General features: G+C 35.5%; 1 protein-coding gene across 1 annotated transcript in view; it reads left to right on the top strand.

The window, feature by feature from the left end:
- Positions 1–7,990: 7,990 nt before the first annotated feature.
- Positions 7,991–22,393, top strand: part of LOC110467358 (neuronal acetylcholine receptor subunit alpha-3-like) — a 95,998-nt gene continuing 81,595 nt past the window's right edge. The window contains exon 1 of the mRNA XM_021524474.1: positions 7,991–8,647. Within this exon, the coding sequence (XP_021380149.1) occupies positions 8,590–8,647 (58 nt within the window). The 5' untranslated portion in view covers positions 7,991–8,589. The remainder of the gene's footprint in view (positions 8,648–22,393) is intronic.

The following is a 22,393-nucleotide window of genomic DNA, read 5'->3' as shown; positions in this document are numbered from 1 at the left end:
CTGTTTTTTTGCTCTTGCTTTCATAGAGCCAAAACTGGGGTTGGAATTGTTTTGCATATCAATTCAAATCAAATCAGATTCTAGATACGACTGCTTTAAATTGATTTCGACTGCTGAAAACCTGTATGTTACCCAGTAATCCATAATAAAATAGTTATACCACAGTCACTGCTGTTAGTTAGAATGCCTTCTACACCAGTGTCCCTCGTGTAATGTGTCTGATATGCATACTCTTCCACAGTAGCAACCATGCTGCCACTCCACTTTGGAGACTAAATACAAAGTTTAACCAGGCATACATACTTTGGCGTAATTAAACAATATGAAGCAGTTCTCGTCCTGTCTTCCTTAGCTGTGATTAATCTGGTAATCTGAACAATTTTTTATCATGAAACTCTTCATTTTTGCATACCAATGAATCAACAAGGTACACATCTATTCTACACAAACGCTGATGTGAGCGATTTACAAACTAGATATGAAGATATTAAGTAAATGTCTTTTCACTACAATGTACTTTTCAAGTGTCAATATGAAATTAAAATAAAAGAGCTGCCGATTTTTCTTTGTTTGTTTAGTCGGGGTCGAACCTCCTGCAAAATCTAAAGTCACAGGAGGACGGAAGCATAGGGAGACAACTCCCAATAGGAAAATGACAGGCGGGAAACTGTTTTCTCTTACCCTGGACAGGGATATACACCATTTTACCGGTGTGAGATTTTCTTATCTCACCCTAGGGTTTAGACAAGTTACACGTGTTCTTTACACGTTCTCAACAATTGTATGACGTCATAGCAACAATACCATGACGTCACGGCAACAGTACGATGCTGTCATGGCAACAATACAATGATGTCACGTCGAAAATTCAGCCGCATCACATCAACATTGTCTTGCATTGATGTAACGACTATGTAAAATACATAAGAGGGTAAACAGGGTAAGAGACAAATAATCATTCACCCCTTTGGGAGTGAGATAGGGTGATCCAAACCCTCGGGGTAAGATTCTTTAGCTGTCAAACACTCGGCAAGCCTCGTGTTTGACAACTTAAGAATCTTACCCCTCGGGTTGAGATTACACTGCCTCTACCCCAAAGGGGTGAAATATTCTATTAGTGACTGTGACTGTAGTTCAATTTTGGTTTCTCCAATGTCCTCCAGGCAGATAACACAAAAGAAAACACCCGGATTATGCAGGGGTCCTCACATGAGTCGCCTCTTACGATAAACGTGCAGTAGGATACACCAGTCCTATTCTTTCCAGGAACGTTCAGGAAACAGGATACCAGGACTTAAAACAACAAGATATATAGGATCTTATATGAGTTTCCATTTCATATGAGATTTATGAAACGACTCTAGGATTTTTTTTCAATTTATCGAGCCTCTGGCAAGCTTAAATGAAAATTTCGTGACGAGTTTCATAAATTTCTTATATAAAAATATGACATGGGTATATTCACTGGATAACAGTTTACATTATGTGATAAAATACAATGTGTAATTGATACCATAATTCGAACTCAAATCGGTAAAACAAAGACAAAATATGAATAAAGTAAAGATTTAAATGAGGTATAAGACCATGTGTTCCGGAAGAGAAAGCGTCCCCTGCTTCATCGACGACACCCCATCATGTAAATTTAGGTCAAGTCCAAGTAATGTTACGCCCTTACATCAAGATTTCAGGTAGTGACAACAAAATCACAAGGTACACTAATACAGTTGTGGGATCGCACAACGTTACATTATCGTATAAAAGCCTTCCGTATTTTTGTCATTCCGTAATTTTGATCTTCAAATGATACCAAATCGCACAGTTGTGCGGAGAGAATCGCACAACGGGGCGAACCATTGCTAAATCGCACAGTTGTGCGCACCATGTGTGGACGATGTGCGGACGGTGTGTGAACGATGTATGCACGGTGTATGCACGGTGTATGCACGGTGTGCGCACGCTATTTTTGGTGCGTTGTGCGGTCCCACAACTGTAACAATAGCATAATAAAAAAACTTCAACCTGGTATCACACAAAGGAATAGCATATTGAGATCATGCTGACGACCATAGAACTTATCAATACTCTTCATCAACCCGCATCTTTGGAAATCCTGTGTAACTTATTCCGTCTTTGCGTATTGCAGAGTTATCTTCTCTTGGGAGCAGGTATTGATTGTTACGTCATTGGTTTGTGCGAGAAAATTACGTCGTTTTCTCAAAAAATGATGACGTTACTCTCACAAACAAGTGACGTAACAATCAATACCTGCTCCCAAGAGAAGATAACTCTGCAATACGCAAAGACGGAATATGACAGCATACACGGTTTCTTTCCTGAAATAGGTGACAATCGAATGCACCAAAGATTTATCCAAAATACGTCAAAATACAATGAAAGTTTTGTTTACCAGTAATTCATAAAAAGTTTCCATAATAAAATAAATAGTTTCGTCCGGGTAGAAGGTCTTCGCAATATGTTGTTACAAGTACAGAACACCCATGCAGCCGAGAAAAAAACATATTTATCAAAAACCTTATAATCATAAAACCGTATTCAAATGACAGTTCGACACTTCCCCTTTAGAAAACCGATTTTATCTAATATTGAAAAGAACACATTAGAAATATTAAATGGGTTTGTGTCCGAGAGCAAAACGCCACTTTACAGCATGACCAATTACAATTGATTTGTAGGTGTTAATTGAATATGATGAATACGTTTACACATTTCAAGGACACTTGTTTGGTTTATTTTTTTTTCCAGATCTTTTTAACGCACGCAAAAAAAAATGTCATGAGAGATATTGTAAAAATTGGTTGCTTTTCAAATAGATGTTTACTGAACAAGTTTCATTTCTTGAATGTTTATCTTTTTAGTATTAGTACCATGTTTAATGTAAATAGTTTCTACTTAAATAATAGAATATCAAATGTATGTGTACAATTAAATGGGAATCATCATAGTTATTATTGAGTCAAAATCGAAAAAAAAGTTAAATATACCCTTCAAAAGATAATATTTTCAAAAGATGTTTTATATTTGCTTCTGATAGAAAACAGGTTGTAAAAATACACGATCATGATGACTTTTTGCCCTGATGGACTTTTGAGCACACTCCGACGTAGGGATATTTCTGCAGTTGTTCCCCATTATAAGTTTAGATCGCAAGAAAACATTTAAATCAAGTGGTCTGGAATGCATTGTACTTACTAACGTTAATTAATTGAAGAACAAACGCATTGCTGTATGGTTGTTGTGCTTGTGTGGGAGGAATGTTGTTAAGAGTTACAACTGTTGACACAGATAGACTGAATATTTTCATGATTCATCACTTCTTCCAGATGTGGAACAATGTTAGTTCACTTTATGTATACAAGCAAGTAACCTTTAAATAGTTCAAACCACACACATCAATACATTAAAAACATCGATATAATGTCCCTCGTTCCATTTGCCACCCACCTACCGCCAACAAATTTCAAGGTCATTATTATTTCTTTTTTTTTATTAAGAATTATTTTATCCTGTTCATATGCAAGGTCACTTTTGATCTCTTCTTATTACGATTTCCTTTATATTTTCCCTTCAATTTATTGCCAAACATTTACACAAAAAATGTTTTTTTTGCAAACAGCCGCAATATAACGAAGTTTAATTGTACAATTATGCATATAGTTTTTTTTTCACTCTGAATTAAGAATTCCTTTATACTTTTCCTTCAATTATCGCCAAAGCCCTTTATAACACGAAATAATTAAGGGAAGAAATTGTACATTGTACATATGTATAGGTCATTTTTTCCTCTTTTGATGAAAAAATATTCTATACTTTTTCCCCAATTTATCGCCAAACCCCTTTATTACACTTAAACATTCTCTAAACAAATAGTGGCAGTATAACGAAGTTTTATTATACAATTGTACTGTATATCAGAGAAACATTCATCTAAGGTCATTTACCAAAGTGGATATTCATTGCGATCAACAGGAGATTATAATACATTATATACTGATGTGACGGAACTGGATTAGGTCTATCGACGGCTACTAAACATCTCAATTGGTTAGAGCATTCGTCTACAGTTCAAACGTCACGGGTTCGAATCCAGGTCTGACGGTTCATTTTTCTCTCTCCCTCTCTCCTGTTACTTGTACATTGACAAAGATAAAATCAATCTGATATTGTCCCAATAAATACTTATGCATATATAAATATGCATGCTTTATATCAACATAATGCGAATTTGTTCCAGTATATTAATTGGTGATACTTTTACTCACGTACATGTAACATTATAAACACAACTTACGTAAGAAGACAAATACAGTCAAATAATATGTAGGTATGTGGGATACGGATATTCTACCCTCAGGTTCTGACACCAAATTCTGCACCCGAGGGCAGAATATCCATTTCAAATATACCTACATATTGACTGGCTCTTTTTCGCCCACCCCTTAACTGCCATTGCGGTAAAACACGGTTCAGCAAACGCAACACTGTTTGTACATTACATCTTCCGTCTTTGCGTATTGCAGAGTTATCTTCTCTTGTGAGCAGGTATTGATTGTTACGTCATTGGTTTGTGTGAGAAAATTGCGTCGTTTTCTCAAAAATTAATGACGTTACTCTCAAAAACAAATGACGTAACAATCAATACCTGCTCACAAGAGAAGATAACTCTGCAATACGCAAAGACGGAATACTAGCTAAGGGCATATTTGTAAAGAGCAGAAAAAGGTACAGTATATCGTAGGTTTACCTCAAATTCAAAGCTCCATGCAATACCCTTCTAGGCAAGCTTGTGCAATAACTAGTATATACCTGAGGTGGTATTACGTGTCGATATATATCCGAAATTCTGACCATTACACCATCACGATGTTTTATTGTTGCAATGGTCAACATCTCGATAATCCCGACATGATCATAATGACTGTTGAGGTTATGCGGTTCTGGATCACAATGTATAGTTATTTACATGGGAATGAATTCACAGATATTATAAGATATTAGACAGTGCACAGTTACAAAAGGTAGTTCGCAACTTAAACCTTAGGATTAGCATTATAGTGATAATAATAATAATCAAAATACGAGGTTCTTATACACCGCTTTATCACAACCTAGTTCGTAGGTCGTCTTAAAGCTTTTCACAAATTATTATCCGTGGTTATAGAGCCTTTGCAACCAGCCAATACCTTTCTCAACTCACTGGTGAGCATACAGCCGGAGCTGCCATTTCGGTGCTAACAGCTAGCATTCAACAATTCTAGCACTGCCCAACCCCGTACTCATTTACAGCTGAGTAGACTGGAAAAAGCGGAGTAAAGTATATTGCTCAAAGATACAACACAGTGCCGTGCCGTGACTCGAACACGCAACCCTTCGGTCACGAGCCTGGCGTCCTACCACTAGACTACCGTGCCTCCCTATGTATAATGTATATGACACATTATACTAAGGAAGATTAATATAATAGACAGGCGGTCTTCATAGAAATGTTTTAATACATACTTTTCGTATATCATTAAGGCTATTGGCCCTTATACACAGGTAGTATTTACATGTAAAGAAAGTTATACCGTCATACGATACTGCATAGAGCTTTGAATTCACGCATGGTTATTATTCACGCAGTGAAGAATTCGTGGATGAGAATGGTGCGTGCTATGTTTACACAGTGTAACGTTTAAACTTTAATTGTGCTCTCATTTGAAATACTGCTGTAGTATGAAACACTGTACAGTCTCCGTATCAAAAATTTGAACATTAAGCCTATGCTATAACGTGAATGGAACGTCATCTTATTTTGCTATAATTTAATCTTGCTTGTAATAAGCATTTCCATTGGCTTAAACAATTATGTTATCATCCCATAACGTAAAAAAATGACGTCGCCATTTGCAACGACGCTTTTGATTGGTTGATACAGCGGCGCAATAATTTCTTAGAGAAAAGAGTCCATCAATAAAAGTGGATTTCCACAGGGATTGTGTATAGTAGATTAAATCATGAGGATTAACTTGAATTTATTTTTCATGTTATGGAGCTATAACACAAAATAACCGGTTTATTTAGAGTACACTCCGTTTTTTTGTGTTATAGCTCCATAACATGAAGATATATTCAAGTTAATCCTTAAGCAGTCTTCTAATTTATGAGGCTATTCGTCAATAACTCGAACTGTATGTTGCACATTGTGAAACTATCAGTCTTTGGTCTCAAACTGAATCTTACAATAATGTCCAGAACTTGATTTTGTTTCGCTGTCTTGTTAAATCAACGGCTGATTCCTTTAGCAAAAAGCACGAAAATTGTCCGGTATACGGTAACAATAAGTTATCATCGTAATTAGCTGCGTAGCCATTGACGCCAAACTGCACATCACTGATAATTCGTGGGGGTTATATTTTCGCTACGTTAGCAACTTGAAAAATATTCACGAATATAATCCCTTTCCGTTAAAAACTATTGACTGACAAAGGTGTTGCACAAAATGCAACATTGGCAGAGGGTTTTTTTCCGTCAAGGAAAACGCGAAAGATTGGCCATGCAAAAACAAGGCCCTTTATAGAATAAGACGGATGGAAAAGAGTGAGGTTTATAGATCACCTCGTATGTTTCTGTAGACAGTATAAGCAGACATATGTTCTTTATAACAGAGTCAGCGTCATCTAGAGAGGTAGCAGCTTGCTTGTCATCAGCGTGTCTGAGTACCTACGGTGACTGTCAGAGTCTGAGATCATTGACCCCGTAGACAATACCCCCTTACGATGTGCTAAAACGGTTAACATCTAGTCACACTAGTCAAAGTAAATTTCGTTGCTGACGAGAACAAGAGTCTCGGTGACGCCTCATGACATCTTTTTCGGTTCTCTGTATGGTAATCCGAGCTCTGAAGATGCATTACGGATTATTTCGTGTCAGGGATGCTGATGCTTGCCTCACAGCCGTTTACCATCAAGAAAACAATATCCGTTGTTATTTTCAATTTTACTGGAAAAAGATCCCCCGAAATTCGCACAACTTTATATTTGAACGCTTATGTGGTGAGATTGGAAGTTTGCGCGAGTTAATCCTATATGTACCATGAAAAGCGTGCACGAAAAAACTAAGGCCGCATAAATTACCATGTATATAGTTTTATGTTTTATTGTCTTGTATTTAATTGAAATTCCAAAGAAAATGCAAAAGATGCCTCTACAATAAAACCTCGATATATTGCCCCTCGTTCCATTGGCCATCTCGCTTACCGACAATAAATTTCAAGGTCACTCTTTTCTCCTTTTCGTAAGAATTAATCTATACGTTTCGATCGCCTAACCCATTATAACGCCAAACGTTCTCTCGACGAATGTTGGCATATAACGATGTTTAACTGTATATCAATTATCTCTAGGTTTCGTATATAATTATTGCCATTTACTTCATTGACGTCCGTTTTGCGTTGCAAGGTTCCCATATAACGGTGTGCAATGGTTGAGTGAATACACCATTCATTGAATATTTGATAGAATCCACTGTTACACAACGCTTGACTGCAGACCGGTAGATTAAGATCGGCGACATTTCTATATATTCATACATGTGTGTAAATGTGTGTATAGGTTTAAGAGCTCCAAAATTGTGTGTTTTCCTAGAAACAGTGGATGGTATGGGGTTGACTTTATTAGACACTATCCCATACTGCGCAGAAATTTAACAAGTAACAAGGAAAGCGTTATCAAAATGAGATTAATGCGGAATAGATAAGTTTACGCTGGATTAGCCCGACGTTTGCAATAATCAGCATTTAAGGTGATCAATACTGCAGTACCATACAAGCTGTTACAAAGGCATCAATTTACGGAAGACAAAACTTGATGGTTAAGGATTACTACACAACAATATATTAGACTATTTGGACGCTGAAGGCGTTTTGTGTTACTCCTGGGAGCGCGTGCCAGAAAGCAGACGACCAAATCCGTCTAGATCCCTGTTCCGATTGGGCCATTTGAAGTCATCACTACGCTGCCAAAATACGATGCCAACCAGTGAGAATGAAGGCATAATGCAATAAAATTGTATATCGCGGCCGAGAAGGTACATCTAGCTTAAGCATTACCAAGCAAAGGAGTAAGCATAGTCAGCGAGGTATCTGTGTAGCTTCCTTACCGACACAAATATTGGCACTTCTAGTGTATCAGTGTATTATTCATATTAAGAACACACGACCTTTGATGAATAGCATTCTTACACCAACATACGTGTCGACTGTGACGCGGCCATTTTGTACACCTTTAAGTCTTAAAAGACACGTGTTACGGTCCATTAAAACCGTAGTCACCAGTACATAGCGAGAGTTAGTCGATTTTTCGTAGGAGAGCACCGGCATCCAATGAAAGGGAGATCTTAGTGAACACAACGGGAAACAGCAATTGCTGCCTGTCTCTATACCGTGTACGCGGTCTCACTTCACTACAGGCATGGTAACAAACCTTTAATATTTCAGTAGGGCCTGCTACATACTCTAAACATGCATTAAGAAAAAAGACCATGTGCCTTATAAAGCGTGTTTCCAGGTGTTAGTGTGAAAAAGTGAGGATGCCTTCAGTATGCTGCTTCGATTGGAACGTCTTCAATCTTCTACTCATCTTGAGCGGTAAGTTTTACCTATCAACTTTTACTTATGTTTAACGGTAATATATAGCTAAAATATATTCGGATCTACATTGCATTGTATATGATTGGTTTATGCTTTACGTCTACAATAGTATGGTTCATGTTCTTTCACCCGGACAGGTGTTTTGCTTGAGTTCACACCTGGTCTACGTTGTTAGATAACAGAAACTTATTAGCGTGGCTTATTGTATTTTTTATCTTCAATAACAACTTATCGATCCGAGTGACTTTGAAGTCGAGAAATGATAACGTTATTCTAAAGTTCTGCTCCACGTGTTCGTCGCATATGAGAGAACTACGGTACTTAGCGATGTGTTAGTGAACGGAACCTTTAACTACAAAGGAATATATCAGGACGAAATAAATACCTGACGGATTCATTCATGCGTATTTTGTAAGCACAGGTAACGAAAACCGACATTGGTTCAGAATAAACAAAATTATTTCATAGAACAAAAGATATTTACACTATCGGGAAGACTGTTTCGGTATAGGTCCACAATGCAATGGATACATGATACCGTAATGAACCAGCATTGCCATTCTCAAATATACCGTCGTGACTGAGATGCGTGTAATTACATTATACATCTACTCTCAGCTTCTATCGGTCAAGGCCCGTGTTTAGATACCAGCTATTATACAGACGGGGAACACCCGAATTCGAACTAAATACACCACCAGTCAATATATTGAACGTCACCTTTAACCTATACTCGGTCCGTGTTTATTGCGCCGATTGTTCCACGCTTTGAATGAGCAGAACCACCAATTTGATGCATTGTGTGAAACAAAGCCATTCCACGTCGCTACGGATATACGCATTCAATAAAGCTGACATCAGTCATTAGTGTCCAATGTGGCGTTATCTTACACTGATAGAAAAAAAGACGAAATATTTACGTTGCAACATCGTATTTTCCCCAACACGGTGAATGGGCACTGTTGTAACATATAATTCAAGGTCTGGGTTAAAATCGTTGTAGCTTCGTACATTCAATTCAATATATAATTTACGCATTCTATATAAGGAAAACATCAGGGGCACTGATACGATGCACTCTGTCCGTTTGATTTTGACCTTTGCTGGCGGTGCCGCGTTTAATGTTGATACATGCGTCTAATCTCCGGAAAACTACCTTTGTTAGAACCCTTAACGCTGAACAGATATTGTATTTGTTAATGTAATTCGACTGCAAACAGATCTTTGTCGGTCAGAGATATTCAAAGAGAAGAAATATGTTGTATGTGTTGCTCTGATTGACCGCGTGTTAGCGTGTACATTTGACTCCGGTTGAATTATCGGGTCGTGATTGAAAGTTGCTTTATTTAATACAACAAAATCTAAAAATGATTTTGTTTTTAGATTCGGTAGTATTCAAACACAAAGCACAAAAAATGACAAGAAGCATTTTAGGAATATTTACAGCACTTGGAGACGCTATCCCGCAGAGCAAGAAGCTCACTTTTCCTGTAGAAATAATGATGCCGTACCGGAAAACCTGTCAAATTCCATAATGGCTCGAAAGATGTGACGATATCAAATTATGTTGTAATCTTTAAAGTGACACAAGGACTTGTTTTAAAACATCAACGCTCTTTCAGTGTTTCGATATGCGAAACTTATTTCTCGGTTCTGTTTTGTAAACACTTTACGGAAGTACATAAGTAAAAAGTGATCGCATTTAGATATAATAAGCAAGTGATAGAGAGATGAAATGAGTGACTTATATGTGATTCACAAAAAAACACAACCTTTTTCTCTTTTATATCATTTCTTCTTTTTATGCAGCAATCAAGAAATGTTTATTCAATGTATTGGTATATGATTGAAGATCTAATAGATGTAGAAATTCTTACAAAAAAGATTTTGTTAAAAGCGATTTTTTTGGCCTAATTGCATTAATCATATCAAAATGATCAATATTTCACAAAGAAATAAACGCTAACAATTAAAATATGGTTTACATTTTTAAATCTTTCTTTCAAATTCACAAATGAACATCATATTACATAAATACAAAGGAATTAATAAAGGAATGTGCTATAAATATTATAAATCTTTATATCTCTTCACATTTTGTTTTATGGTGTTTTTAACAAATTTCCAAGTTTGCCATTTGTTCATAGTGCGGAATGCAGAAATGATAGATATATTCACGCTAGTCACCATAACAGCAGCAGTTTTTCTCTCATAATAAATAGCATCTGATGATATCAACCAAAATAGAAAATAATTTTAAAATAATGAGAGTTTGCGACATGAAAAGTAACGTATTTTCCCTGTTATTTAATAATCTCAAAATAACAAACACGAAGAAGATATAATAAAGAAATGGATATGATGATTTAGACGGCCGACAATGAATGACCGATATATATCTCCTGACTGTCTAACTCGACTTAATTTCCAAATTATAAAAAAATAAGAAAAATGAGCTTTCGTACGTTAATAATTTGAAAATAAACTAACGACACTGAAGGCAAATATGATTAACAGCATTCACGGTCTGAGGGACGTTTTTCTACAAAAAACAGTTATGACCTTTTCGAGTGATCGAGGTCATTCCTAATGACAAATCATACTGCGTAGGATAATTGGTTAAAGTGATAAATTTGCTAAATAAAAAATCTTTGCCTAAGGCTGTATATTCAGAATTTTATGTCATAATACTTCAAATATGTTGGTATATGTCCATTGTAATAAATATGGTTGCCGTAGACATAACTATTTGTAAAATTTAAGCATCTGATACTATTTCGTGGATGTGTACCGTAAAAGGGAAATTCGGAGTCAAACGGCACCAATCTCTTAATTGTCACGCTCCATTGTTCAGGAGTGAATGGTGAAAAGTGCTAATCAACGTGCTGATTAACAATTAACAACCAACTCTGCCGTTCAATGCAAGTCCTGGGAGTTGACAAACATATGCTTTCGTAGTAGAAACGCTTTCTTGTCAAATGTCCCGCGCTATAGATCGAGAATGCTTAATATCTGCACCAATGTATGCCAAATTCTGCGATTCCGAAAATCAAAAACCCCGTTTATGTTTTATCACTGTAGATAGACAACATTGTCAAGTTATCTTGTTGTTCCATTTCTGTCGATGGGAATAGGGTCGGTGAAACGGCGAAACTAAAGTGTACACAACTGTACATTTTATACAGGCGTGATCTGATAAAAACATGCAAACGGTTATAGGCATATGGTAAACAGATAGGGCTAGTCGTGTTGATGGAAGCTATTTGGAGCGGAAATAAACACACTATCATTGATAACATATGTAGTTCAATGATGTAGTTCATTGATTGCCGTGTTGCTTTATTGATGTGGTTTAAATAAGAACCTATCCACGTTCCAAACATTGAAGTCGCATGTTTTGTTTATATTTTTTCATCGTTATTTATCATAGTATTTGTCTCACGCTGAACACGTCGGAGCTATCGCAAGGGTATATCTATATATTCGACCGTAAACACAGAAAATTCTACATGAAAAACATAAACAAAGGTGATAATAAATTTTGCACTAGGTGACACTAATTTACTCAAAGCTATTATGACTAGTAGCAAACATATGTATTTCACAACAGCCATCCTCACCTTAATTGTTAATTATTTATTTCGAACCTTGGTATCACTATTGTTTACAAATGTAAGGTTATTGAGGACTACTTAACAACAGTAATAAACAGTCACAAAATGCATTAATTATGTATATAATGTTCCTGAACGTAAGTGAATAATGTATAAATATATATGTTTATGCAGTTTCTAAAACAGCTGGGGTTGGAAATATCAACTGATGAGTCCTAGGAGTACGAAACATCAGTATGGTGTAGTGTAATTCTTGTTTTGGCAAAATATATCAAATACCAGATTTGATAGTGCAAACACATGTATGTGTCTAATGGTCACATACTTACTGATTGTCAGATTTTCATTGACATCATTTCAAACCCCATGTATAACTTGACTGTAAAAATGTGTTACACCTGATACGGGTCATCTACCTAGTCAATATTATATATATATATATATATATACAGATTTGTATATGTACATGTAACTGTTCTGTTTCACTGTGTCTTGAAAAAGGAGCGGATCGCTCCGAAAATTTGACAACCTAAACTTGTCCACACTGTTGGAATTACTTCTTTGCCCCATATATACAGGTATAGGTATATCTGTACTTGCTAACCAACCATTGTTTTTCATCTCGGGAGCAACTTTGTACCAAACTTTGAAATTATAACATTTTTGTCATCCATATGATCATGCTTTATTTTGTTAGAACAGCGGATATTATATTAATAATAGGATGACATGATATGCATTTCTATACACACATATCCTAGATAAAAGTATATAAATAGCCAGTGCATTATGATACATAAGCTAGTAACAACGCTTCCAAACCGGGGTCATACTGCGGGCTGTAGACAATGACGTCACAATTTGGGTGTGAACTGTATTCGTCGTTGTCCGCAGCCTCAGGGTTCGGTGATTGTACAAGACTAGAGGCTGGCTAGCTACAATTACACATTATTACACAAACAGAACGCATACTCACTACAATACCTTAAATGGCAACTTGCCTACTTTTGCCTTATCCCGGCGTCACATACAGACAAAGAATCATTTTACCATGAATTATACAACTTCTTTTCTCTGCAATGAAACCTCGACTACTACGGTATTTGGCATCAGACTCACAGACAGTGATCGTTATTCTCCACAATAAGAATAGTACAATGTATTCCTATAAGGTCGTTTATATTACAGCCACTGAATATGTATGTGGATGATATAGCTGTTCCACAAATTGGTTGATTGGCCTTGTATTCTTTGTTAATCTTACAATATATTGACTTTTTTCATTGTTATGTATGCGTCACAGAACTCGACAAAAGCTTCAGACTAATTTGCTATGCAAACCTGTTCGTACAGATATTGTCAGGTACGAAACATCATATACAAATGAAACTCTAGTGATTAATTTTTCTCTACGGTAAATTTTGTATATATGATAAGCCATAAATTCTGTCGTTGAAAATACCATATCATGCTTCACTTCGTATGATAAGGATCTTTTACATATTTTATCCAAGGTTTTCAAGTTGGGTCATGTTAACTGTCACGATATATTTTATAATTCGCATCAAACAAACCACCATATTTTTACAATGTCATATTGTTGACGTACCATTAGTCAAATGCACACAAGAGCAACAAGTTCATCGATATCAGATGCTTTCACACAGTAATGAGCCTACAAAGTACAAAGTAAAGAAAACCTGTAAAATATATTGTCAAAGATCTCAAAAAAGCAATACTGAATATTACAATATAACATTTCTTGCAAATATGCAAATAGATAATGAAAATTCTTTGTCAAACAAATCATTTGATGATATCAAATAGACTATTTAAACCGAAAATGTTACATTTTTTTAAATACAGTTCTGAGTAAATAAGATACAATCGATATTTAAATATTGCGCAACCATAATAATTTTTTATCACTTGCTTATAATTCAACTTTCATCCTCGGACTTTTTTAAGGAACTTTAACGCTATATGTACTTTATTTAAAATCTTATCGAGGAAATATGGTAAAAACACTTTATTTCATTATAATCAAATATTTAACATTAATGATTTAGTAAAAATTCGTCAAATTGTTTATGAGCCATAATATATATGGTTGGCCATTACTTTCAATATATGAATCTATTCAAAGTGAGAGATTTCTCACAATGAGTAGAAACCCAAGAAATTGTTTATGAGCCTAAATAATTATGGGTTGCTCTTACTTTCAATGTATGAGCCTTTTCAAAATGAGAGATTGTTTGTGAGTGCAAACAGACATGTGTTGTTCTTACTTTAATAAATGTACTCTTTCAATATGAGAGATGAATACCGTGTTACTATGTTAGCTTTTAAAGTAACTGCAGAATCAATGACTAAAATACATTACTTCCGCGGTGAAAATGAAATCTCGTCTATTATGACAATCTATATTGTACTCATATGTTTTAGCCCCCTGTTTACCCAAGTCTGATGTTTGTATGCACTTTTAAAATGAACAATACGCTTCATTATTCACATCAACATTCACTGAAAACGATTTATTTGCAATATCAATCAATAAGGATTTGAATTATAGTTTCTTCCCGAGTGAATTATATTTTATTACATTCAGGCAAAAAGCTTTTCTATTATATCAGATTGTTTAAGTATGTACATGTTTGTATATTGAATAATTTTGTTACCGATACAATCGTTCACAGTTCTCTTACAAAGGAGAGGAATAGCATTTTATCACACAATTTCCCCGTACATTTGATTTATTTAATAATTTTGTATTCTTTCAAAAAGTGATAATTCAACTGTACCTTACATAAAAAGAAAGCAGTACCTCTACAATGATATAAGCAATAGTCTATATCACCTGTTGATTTTTATGTAGCTTAAAGTTTTATTTATACATTTATCATTTGCACATAATAAAATTTAAAAATTGATTTTTTTTTATTATAAACTAAAATATATATACAAGTTCACTTTTTTATATCTATATATATCCAATAACATATGTTTTCGAAGTCACCAGTAAATCACTGTCTGTCAATACAGATATATTGTGGACATCTTTAAAAGTGCTCTCAGATCTCGGGAACTGCACTCTCCGTTACCATTATGGCAGCGATTCATCTCCATATTTCTGTTATAACTCGCTTTAGATTAGATTAATTTAATATTGTAAAACAGATACCCTCAAGCCGATCGCAAAGTTGTTCTAAAATATTTTACAAAGAATAGCGTACGATGTCTTCATTGATTTTGTTTTATTCGCAGTGCTGTGTTAATGTATTAAGACAAACGAGAGCTTGTAGCCATGTACAGATGACTTCAAAGTAATTTAGATGTAATGCTCTGAGGGATCCATAGCATGACAAAAAAGGTTACAGACAAAGCAAATAGACACAATATCTTGCATTATTAATGATTTTGCAACGTAAGGAAATAGACACACACAAAAAAAAAAAAGATAAAAATAACAGACGAAACATTATTTTTGTCAAGAATATTGATAAACGCAACATGTTTTGTTCAATATATTGAATACAATGAATAATTCCATAGTTTTGGTTTATATTTATACTTATTGCCTATAACCTAATCAATCTATCCTATTCAGTTTTGAAATGCTTGTAATGAAAGAGTAGATTGTGTCGTACAAAAGAAATAACTAATATCATCATCATCAGCAGCAGCAGCAACAGCAGCAGTCGCCGTCGTAGTCATCAGCATAAATGGCATACTGCTTACCGTTACCTCGTCGGCGGACTAAATGTTATCAATAATTATATCCTAAATATCAAGTTGAAAACAGATTTAGCGATAACATAATTTTCTTAATCATTTATCTATGAAATAAATGGTTTTTGATAAAACTATATTTTAGTATTTGCTTTCTGATCTCAAAACAAAACATTTTTTATTCACTGGAAACTGACTAATCATGGAGGTGTTTATGAAATAGAAACAAAGAGAACAAAAAGAAAAAGAACAAAAAGAAAAAGAACAAAAAGAAACTGCTCATAGTGATGGAACCATACAAACGATGGCGTCATGTGCCAATGGTTCTTGTTCAAATAAAAGAACAGATATGTAAATGACAGAAATGAACACTCCTCGTAATTTGCCCTCTTGCTTAATCCCATCGGATGAAATATCACTGGCGTTGATCATGAAACAAAATATATATGACTTTGACTCCAAATTCAATTATTGTCTGAAGTAATTTTACATTCTATATAATGCAGTTCAAGGTTACGCCAATACAATAAAACAATGTATCATCGCAAAGAACATGAAAGTGCATATCAACTCTTGTGAGTTGTCATCCAATGTGATGAAAGCGTGACGCGTTCATGTATATTTTCAAAAACCAATGAAAAAAGTGTGTATTTGTTTTATCTTTGAACAGTCCTTCAATTTCAATCCCTTATCCACGTATCTTTGGTTTTAATATTAATATGTCCAACCCATACACACAAAGTCAAAGATATATGTAAACACGTTAGGTTAAGGAGTCTGTGAAAGACCCACGTAACAAACACACACATACACAGGTGATTGTAACAAACACACACATATACCAGTGATTGTAACAAACACACACATGCACCGGTGATTGTAACAAACACACACATACACGGGGATTGTAACAAACAGACACATACACCGGTGATTGTAACAAACACACACATACACCGGTGATTGTAACAAACACACACATAGAATGGTGATTGTAACAAACACACACATACACAGGTGATTGTAACAAACACACACATACACCGGTGATTGTAACAAACACATACAAAGGTGATTGTAACAAACACACACATACAACGGTGATTGTAACAAACACACACATACACCGGTGATTGTAAAAGACACACACATACACCGGTGAGTGTAACAAACACACACATACATCGGTGAGTGTAACAAACAGACACATACACCGGTGATTGTAACAAACACACAAATACACCGGTGATTGTAACAAACATACACATACACCGGTGATTGTAACAAACACACATACACACCGGTGATTGTAACAAACACACACATACACATACACCGGTGATTGTAACAAACACACATACACACCGGTGATTGTAACAAACACACACATACACCTGTGATTGTAACAAACATACACATACACCGGTGATTGTAACAAACATACACATACGCCGGTGATTGTAACAAACACACACACACACCGGTGATTGTAACAAACACACACATACACAGGTGATTGTAACAAACACACACATATACCAGTGATTGTAACAAACACACACATGCACCGGTGATTGTAACAAACACACACATACACGGGGATTGTAACAAACAGACACATACACCGGTGATTGTAACAAACACACACAAACACCGGTGATTGTAACAAACACACACATACACATACACCGGTGATTGTAACAAACATAAACATACACCGATGATTGTAACAAACACACACATACACCGGTGATTGTAAAAGACACACACATACACCGGTGATTGTAACAAACACCCACATACACCGGTGATTGTAACAAACACACTCATACACCGGTGATTGTAACAAACATACACATACGCCGGTGATTGTAACAAACACACACATACACCGGGGATTGTAACAAACACACACATACACCGGTGATTGTAACAGACACACACATACAACGGTGATTGTAACAAACACACACATACACAGGTGATTGTAACAAACACACACATACAACGGTGATTGTAACAAATACACACATACACCGGTGATTGTAACAAACACACAAATACACCGGTGATTGTAACAAACATACACATACACCGGTGATTGTAACAAACATAAACATACACCGATGATTGTAACAAACACACACATACTCCGGTGATTGTAACAAACACACACATACACCGGGGATTGTAACAAACACACACATACACCGGTGATTGGAACAAACACACACATACGCCGGTGATTGTAACAAACACACACACACACCGGTGATTGTAACAAACACACACATACACATACACCGGTGATTGTAACAAACATAAACATACACCGATGATTGTAACAAACACACACATACACCGGTGATTGTAAAAGACACACACATACACCGGTGAGTGTAACAAACACACACATACATCGGTGAGTGTAACAAACAGACACATACACCGGTGATTGTAACAAACACACACAAACACCGGTGATTGTAACAAACACACACATACACCTGTGATTGTAACAAACATACACATACACCGGTGATTGTAACAAACACACATACACACCGGTGATTGTAACAAACACACACATACACCTGTGATTGTAACAAACATACACATACACCGGTGATTGTAACAAACATACACATACACCGGTGATTGTAACAAACACACACATACACCGGTGATTGTAACAAACCGCATACACCGGTGAGTGTACCTGTGCAAAAGTAGGTAACAGAAACAGTATTCTAAAAAAGAATACCAGTGCATCATACATCTAGTTCTCATCGTAGATACCAGGAATCAAAAGTTGGAATTCAAATTGGTCCTTACTACTAAAACCACGATTATTAAATTCAAGATAACAGAGGTGTACTGGTTTAGTTCAAATTAATTAAACATTTTATTATTTAGTGTGTATATTATGAACCATTCAACGACTCAAAAGAGACAATATTGGCCATCATGGCTATGGTAAATCTCGGGGACTTTAAAAATTCCACCAGAAGCGTCAACAACCTTGTATTTTGAAATAAGAATATACCACACACACATAGGTGATAGTGTGATCCAATTTATTCTAAACCAATTATTAAAATACAAACAAATATTTCCTGCAAAATTGTATTAATCACGAGAAAACAAAAATTGTCGATATCAATATCCTTTGTGTAAAAATATTGGATTTGAATAATTATCCGATTGTGCTCTCAGTTTTGACAACAAATCATTTATCTTGTGAAACCCTGTAGAAAAGCTCTATATGAAATGAAATGCATGTTCAAAGCATGTGGACAACAATGGCTTTGTGCCAAAACAGTGCTTCCTCTACGGTAAGTGGCTTAATAGTAATCTAAACATATACATAGCTGGTGTTCACTACATAAGTTCTTACGATATCAGTACACGATCAAGATAAGATACATATAATCCATTATACACACAAGAAATAAGTCGCATCTCTCCACGAAAAAAATCGCTATGAACCTTGCGAATTTAACTAAGCGCCTCCAGACAATACATATAAGTACACGTGTATTGAAGAACTAAGGCTTTTTTGTTTAAATCTTTATCCTCGGTTTCTCTGGATTTAATTGATTTCTTTGATTAAATTTTTCACGTACAGATGTATCACGATAAAAAAGATTGAATGTTAACCCTTCCGTGTGTGGACTTTAAAAGATTTAAAACATATGATTAAATGAAAGCATGCCAAAACAATCTCTTTTAATGTTTCTTCTGATCCGAGGAACATGTCATGCTCTGTATCTTAAGTAATGTGTAAATTCCACTTGCAGAGCTAGTTATGTTATGTAAATTTGAAAATGTTGTTTTCGTAATGAAATAAAGTGGGGGTTTTAAATGCATATAATAATACATAAAATCCCGTATTTTCGATACCAAATATGGCGGTAGTAACAAATGTAACACTAAATTTAACGAAACACTTTCAGTAAACCTTATACAATAGTAGAGGCGAAATCGGATAATTCGGAAGTGCTGAAAATATTAAATCATGTCATTATAATAGACACAAAATCTCATGGTTGGAAATGACGTCATGATGGCGTCGGTAACAATTTATTTAGTACATGTAGATTGATATCTGTCCGATAGAAACCAATGGCTAAATAGGCTATGATGAGGTCAACACAAAACATCCTTGTATCTGGAGCAAGCTCTACTTCATTATTCCGTCTTTGCGTATTGCAGAGTTATGTTCTCTTGAGAGCAGGGATTGATTGTTACGGCATTTGGTTGTGAGAGTAACGTAATCAATTTTTCAGAAAAGACGTAATTTTCTCACACGAACCTATGACGTAACAATCAATACCTGCTCTCAAGAGAAGATAACTCTGCAATACGCAAAGACGGAATATGTGCATGACATAAGCAAAAAAGGCAATTAATTTGCTAAAAGACATTTTGAAAATGACGTCATGGTGACGTCGGTATTAATTTATTTAGTACATGTAGATTGATATCTGTCCGGTAGAAAACAATGGCTAAATAGGCTATGATTAGGTCAACACAAAGCATCCTTGTATCTAGAGCAAGCTCTAGTAATGTACCTCATTATATGTACATGACAGAAACAACAAAGGCAATTTATTTGCTTAAAGACATTCAATGATCGTGGAAGTACTGCCGTCCACATTTGTCATAGATTATTTTAGTGAAATGTCGTAATTTAGACTAATTGCATGCTTAGCACTGTATTACATATGCCGGCGGTATCAATGAGATGCATGTAGTATCCGCTTTTGAAGTTGAAAATCTAGATTGGCCTTAACATTTTTGAAACAGAAGGAGCGTATAGCGCGTAAGGCTCCTTGTTTAAGCATAACAAATTTAATAAATTAGAAGAATTTTTGTAACTATTTAAAAAAAGTATAATGAATATATCATATCGCGTGAATGTAAAAAGTAAAGAACATATCGTTATATGATCGTTTATGTTCACCTCTAGAAAGTGCGTTATTATTGATTTTAATGCTTAACAATCAAAATTCGAAGATAAGTGTGTCCAGTGCAATACAGTACATAAATATGCAATAGTCGCATGTCTAAAAATATATACTAGATAATGGATGCACTTAACACCCAAGCAAGCTTACTGGTACTTATATATGTAACTTATGTAAACAACAAATGGTACTCGAAAGACCACCTGTATAAAGACACCGCATGTGTTGAGAAACCTCTGTATTAAGAGACCAGTTTCAAAACTCCCCCTTGCAGTTATTTTCATGCTTACTGAACTGGTATCAGAAGACAAACTACAATAAGAGATCACTATACACAAATGTATGTATAGTAGTCGCCTCTGAATGCAGGTTTGTCACTGTGATTTTTTTTTTTTTTTTTTTTTTTGCAGAATTATGAATTCACTCTCTCGGAAAGTTCAAACATGAAAGGGAAGCCATTATTTCCCGTCACACAGCAACTGAGAAAATATCATTTTTGAAATGAAAATACTACCACTGCAGTAAGACATATTTTCATTGACTCTGAGAGTCCATCTACAAAATATAATGGCATTCTGGTACCAATCTATATCGCAAGATTGGTCTGTCAGGCGGGACCTGGGTGTTATGCTTTCGCTTGATTTAGTAAATGACGCCTTGGCGATTTTTATATTACTGATCGTGGCATAGTCGCGGAGGGCACCCACTATCAACATCGTTATAGACAGGAGTATCGAGCGTGTTGAAACGACACTAGTAATACAGGTCGCATACCCTCCGTACCAATGCTTTTCGTGAATCCTAAACGATGCTCAAAGGTTCATGATCTCAAATGTATACATTTCACATTTGACTTTTATATGCTTGCTTTCGTATGGCATAGCAACTATTTAACCCTTCCACGTTCAGATAAAATTCATAAAGCTATGAATGCCGTGACCCGACTGTTGACGTCATAATAGTTATTACTTAATAATTGAAACGTTTGATACCACCGATCATTTCTTGACGAATGGCTGATATATTCATCGTAAACACCTACACGTTACATACACCTATATAAGTTAATACACAGACAACATGCATAAGACACTAAACAGTTAAAGTAAATAAACTGTTAATGTTCATTTATTCAGATATTCTCTACAAACAATTGGAAGAAATATGACCGCAGGATGATTAGAACCCAGAAAGAGAACTGGTAGCCAAAAATCGAGCAATACCAGCATCTCCAATGGTATCACGCGAAACCTGTTCCCCTAGGTAAAACTTAATGAGGGGGATTGGACAATAAGACCCCCAACCGTTAACCACAAACCAATGTATTCAATAGACATGTATAAATTATTACCAGCCCATCTCGGTAAGCTCTTATAACACAAGGAGGACACCTCCCCATGGTACCACGGAGGGGGTGGGGGTGGGGGTGG

Source organism: Mizuhopecten yessoensis, unplaced genomic scaffold (genome assembly GCF_002113885.1).
Source record: "Mizuhopecten yessoensis strain PY_sf001 unplaced genomic scaffold, ASM211388v2 scaffold11171, whole genome shotgun sequence".
NCBI classification, from domain to species: domain Eukaryota; kingdom Metazoa; phylum Mollusca; class Bivalvia; order Pectinida; family Pectinidae; genus Mizuhopecten; species Mizuhopecten yessoensis.
Note: the sequence above shows the minus strand (reverse complement) of the source record. Positions and strands in the feature narration are given on the sequence as shown.